Here is a 4,778-nt window from a genome sequence, read left to right as displayed (position 1 = left end):
TTGTACATTCTTTTTGTTCCATTTCTCATTGCATAAAATTTCCCAAATATAAAAGCGGATATATAGTGTTGCCTACCGTACAACAAATATTTACTTCATTCAATTCATCTCTAAATATTTACAAACATCAAACAAGAATAATAATAATACACTATCACGGAAATTGCCTTCACTATCATGATATATTTAAATAAAACCTGACAAATACTGAAAATATGTAAGGTTATATTTATATTATGCGTCATTCGTGATTCAAACTCGGCAGGAAGAATAAACATTTGTGTTGTACGTATCAGTTTTGTGCCACAAGTGTTATCAGCATTGATGGCAGTGGTACGGTTATTGTTACATTTTTTATTTTGAAAAGTTGATAGTCAAATAAAACACTTCACTGTTTTTATCAAATTATGTCATGATTTATTTTATTTGTAGAAAGTAATTGTTGGGACAGTTCTGCTTACTCTCATTGTTGTCGCAATGGCTGCCCCGATTTCCGTCGAAGAGGAGTTCAGTAATTTCAAGGTATTTATAATTCTAAATTTAGAACTATTGCTACATTCCATTTTTTTTCTATTTTAAGGTGAAATTTAATCGCACTTATGCGACCCCTGAAGAGGAACAACGACGTTTCAATATTTTCAAAGAAAATTTTGATAGAATTCAAGAACACAATAAAAAATATGAGGCTGGTGAGGTTACTTACACTCAAGGAATTAACGATTTTGCGGACTTAACTCGTGAAGAGTTCAAAAGCCGTCACTTGGGCCTACGTTTACCCAAAGACCGTACTCTTAGTGGCGCTTCATAAGAATTATTTTAGTACTCTATTCTGTATTTTTTATAATAATAATTGCATGTTATAATATATTTTGAGCATATATAATTGTTTTTCTTATATAATGTTTTTTAACAGTTAATTGATATTAAAGTGTGTTTGTTATTATAAAATAAACATAAATATTTTATTGTTTAATTAGTTTAAATGCCAACTGGATTTCATTTTGTTTATACGAGAATCAAGTATTTTTAATACCCACTAAGTATGTTAATTAACCACATTTACGATATACCAAAGTACACATTGATTTAGCTTTAGTCAGTTTACTTACAATTTTTACAGAAATTGTAGATAATATATAAATGATTATTCGATTTAAAATCTATTATTGTGTAATACAGAAACAATAAATACAACTGAAATATACTTTTATTATTTTATCATAGAATTATGACATAATTTGTGAAAGAAAAATGTTAAAGATTATGCATTTTTTAATTCTCTTAATCAGGCCATACGTCAACTAGACATTAAGTATTAGAAAAGTCTCTAAAACAGCTTTTAACTTTCACTTTATTTTTTCAAAAATAGCTAAAATCGTGACTGTAATATGGTCGACAATAAAATAGTAAAACGTATTTTAAGTATCATATATTGTCAATCATCCTTTTCTAAATATTCATAATTAAGAATTATTTACTATATTTAATATGAATGATCTATATAAAACTATATAAAAAATGCATTTCATCTTCACAAAATTGTATATAGTGTTGCCTACTTTTTTAAAAATATTTTCATGACATTTTTAACAACTTTAAATCTAAAAAAATATTGTCAAATTTCATTTTAACAAATTAAACCACTACAGCAAATTATTTTTCTATCTATATATTATGTTAATATAAAATCTGGCAGATTAAATGTCATGACTCATTTTGGCTATTTATTTTATAGAAATTGCATCGTTTGAGATAATTGTGTGCACTCTTTGTTATTGCAATGGCAGCTTCGACTTCTATCGAAGATGAATTCAATAAGTTCAAAGTAGGTAAATTATAATAATTAAAGGTATCGATAGAGATTACATTTTACATATTTTTAAGTTGAAATTTGACCGCAACTACGCGACACCTGAAGAAGAACAAAAACGGTTTGGTATCTTTAAAGCAACTTACGAGAGAGTCCAAGATCACAACAAAAAATATGAAGCCGGCGAGGTTGGTTTTAGATTAGGAATTAACCAATTTTCAGACTTATCTCACGGTGAATTTACACAAAAAAGCAAAGGTCGTAAACCTTCGGATGAAGATGGCAATCCATTTTGAATAAAAAAGATAAAATGTATTATTATGTATCTATTAATTAATCTCAGGTTATAATATATTTGCTACTTATTCGTTTGTTTTTATTAAACAGTATTTTTCAGAAGACTATACAAAAATTTAAACATTTTTATTAGTGTTTCTATTGGTAGAACAAGTGTAACATAGATATATATAAAAAAAGGAACATAAAATACACTTATATATAAGGTAATATATGTCATATTAATTTATCCTCGACTTAAAAAAGACCAATTTCTTTAATTTCCATTGGTCCATAATGGATATATTTAAGAGCCACTACGTATCCATACACCTTACTATTGACTTCTACCTTGATAACAATCGACTTCGATGGTACCTAAAAGATATCATTGATAAAGTATTAAATGCTCAATCATTTTATACAAAATTAATTCAAAACAATATATGCGATTATTTAAATAATATATATTTTTAACAAAACTATTATGAACTGTTTTTCCAATTATCAATTAAAAAATTACTAAAAACTATATATATATATATATATATATATATAGTTTTTATATATATATATATATTAATATATATAATTAAAATTTTATCCAGGATTATTTTATGTATCTTAACTTATAATTTCACCCACCTAATATTTTTGTATAAACTCACCTTATATTTTGGTAAAATACAAGTACCAGAATAATATAAAAAATTGGTATGTAAAAATACCCGTATTGCTGTAGTAACCGCCAACAATTCGTTATAAAGCCCTGGCTAGAATATAAAAAACCTAGTGATATTAGTTCTAAATATATAAATCAATCTTACCTTAGTTATAATAGGGTACAGTTCGTAAATCTGTAACATACATAATATATAAATAATAAAATTTATTACAAGATGTTTAAAATAAGATAAATACAATAGAAAGCTACTACATGGAAAGCCCATCTACTTTTGAGAAACATCTCTTGAGCATTAATAACATTATTATACTAAAATTAGCAAGCCGTTCCACCGACTTAACTACTACTAACTTTACATATCATACTATTACAAATAGACTTACCTTAATTAAAGAACCTTTAGTTGAAGAGCTATAAATAAAAAATTGGTTAATGTTTTCGAGATAACAATGAAAACGGCCTAATCATTAGTAGTCAACCTACAACTATTATGAACTGTTTTTCCAATTATCAATTAAAAAATTACTAAAAACTCGATAGCCTCTAATGATAGCCTCAGATAGTGTTTTAATTTGATTCCAAAAGCGTTTTGATACATGATTACCCTAATTTCACAAACTAACCAGCATTGACATAGAGTTATACTATTTGATAGGCAACCGTTTGTTTTGCATAGATATTTGAAATCTCAGTAATTATGGACGATTCCAGTAATAATGTTTATAACTAATTTAAACATTGGTCATTGGATTAAACAGTAATTTTCGAAAAATTATCAATAATTAAAAAGAAACTTACTTGCTATCATTGAGATTTAACATATTTAAAGGTTTAATTTCCATATTGATAATTCTACCAAGGAAAAAATGACCTACAATGTAAAAATAAAACATATTAAAAACATGTATACAACAGAAATTACTACAACCTTTCAATTTTTTAAAAGCAGTAGTTCTGTGTCGCTCAGAAGAAAATGCAATATATCCTTTCCCACCGGTCATCTCTATTTTTGCAACTGAATGGATATTAAGAATTTTCAGGAGTTCAATGCAGAGTTCAAATCGTGTTACTGTAGGTTGTAAATTATGAAAATATATATATTTATTCTGTAACAAAATAAAACTTTCAGTGATTTCAGTATAGAAAGCTTTTAAATAATGAATTCATAATATTATATTTTAATGACACTTATTAAATGTTAATTCAATATTCAATCTACTTATTTATATTACCTCAGATTGTTTAGTATTTTTTGCCCAACCAATTTTAAGTTTTGCCTTCCACACACTAACACTAGGCCAAATGCATTTTCTTGCCTCTAGGGCTTGCCGATGACTGCCATATTCTAAGAGACAATCTTTCTTCTTGCCAATCCATGGTTTCCAAGAAATATTCGTAAGACCATTCTTTATAGCAGGTAAAACATCCTCGTTTAATTCACTGTATGTAATATTCCATGGAATTCCTCTGAGTAACAACTTATTGTTATCATAAGACATTTTTATATACAAAACATAGCTTGGAATGATTTCAGTCTCATTAAGCACCAGGGTTGCTATTTTCGCTGAATCTTCAGTTAAATATGATACGTAACAGTATCCTTTGTTGAAACCGCTGAAATCCATAATCAACCTGACACAATAAACAAGACCACATTGTTGCATAAATGAGAGGATTTCTAACACATTTATATGTCTTGGCAAATTTTTAACATACACTTCTGTGCCGCGTGAAGGACATTCTCTCGAAGGGTATACAAGAACACGTTGGCGGCCTTTCTGTTCAATTTTAAAGTTCATATTACAAACTCCTTGCTTCGAGTCCATTTCTGTGATTTTATCAATCCTACTGGATACCATAGAGTAATATACTGAATACTCACAAAAATACAAGTTAACTTAAAGAACTAAAAACGCGAGTCTGCGGGTTCTTTGGGTTTAACTTGAATATAACTAAAAGTACTACCAACTGTGTTTATTATATTACCAACTTCCTATATATCACTAA

The 4,778-nt window shown here is 27.5% G+C and overlaps 2 protein-coding genes across 2 annotated transcripts; one reads left to right on the top strand and one right to left on the bottom strand.

Moving 5' to 3' along the window:
• The first annotated feature begins 192 nt into the window (after positions 1-192).
• Positions 193-2,175, top strand: LOC143198710 (cystein proteinase inhibitor protein salarin). The gene is made up of 4 exons (XM_076408072.1): positions 193-333; positions 433-522; positions 581-805; positions 1,885-2,175. The coding sequence occupies exons 1-4, from the start codon at positions 325-327 to the stop codon at positions 2,104-2,106; spliced, it is 546 nt and encodes a 181-aa protein (XP_076264187.1). The 5' UTR covers positions 193-324; the 3' UTR covers positions 2,107-2,175.
• A 43-nt stretch (positions 2,176-2,218) lies between these two features.
• Positions 2,219-4,773, bottom strand: LOC143197932 (putative RNA-binding protein 46). Its single transcript, XM_076406776.1, has 7 exons — positions 4,004-4,773; positions 3,700-3,877; positions 3,570-3,642; positions 3,155-3,182; positions 2,914-2,943; positions 2,755-2,859; positions 2,219-2,464 (listed from the first exon to the last, which is right to left on the bottom strand). The coding sequence occupies exons 1-7, from the start codon at positions 4,628-4,630 to the stop codon at positions 2,345-2,347; spliced, it is 1,161 nt and encodes a 386-aa protein (XP_076262891.1). The 5' UTR covers positions 4,631-4,773; the 3' UTR covers positions 2,219-2,344.
• Between the last annotated feature and the right edge of the window lie 5 nt (positions 4,774-4,778).

Source organism: Rhynchophorus ferrugineus, unplaced genomic scaffold (genome assembly GCF_030347505.1).
Source record: "Rhynchophorus ferrugineus isolate W39M unplaced genomic scaffold, kcgeb_rfMv2 rfM6, whole genome shotgun sequence".
NCBI lineage: Eukaryota > Metazoa > Arthropoda > Insecta > Coleoptera > Curculionidae > Rhynchophorus > Rhynchophorus ferrugineus.
The sequence above is the reverse complement of the archived record's forward strand: the minus strand, read 5'-3'. Positions and strand labels throughout refer to the sequence as shown.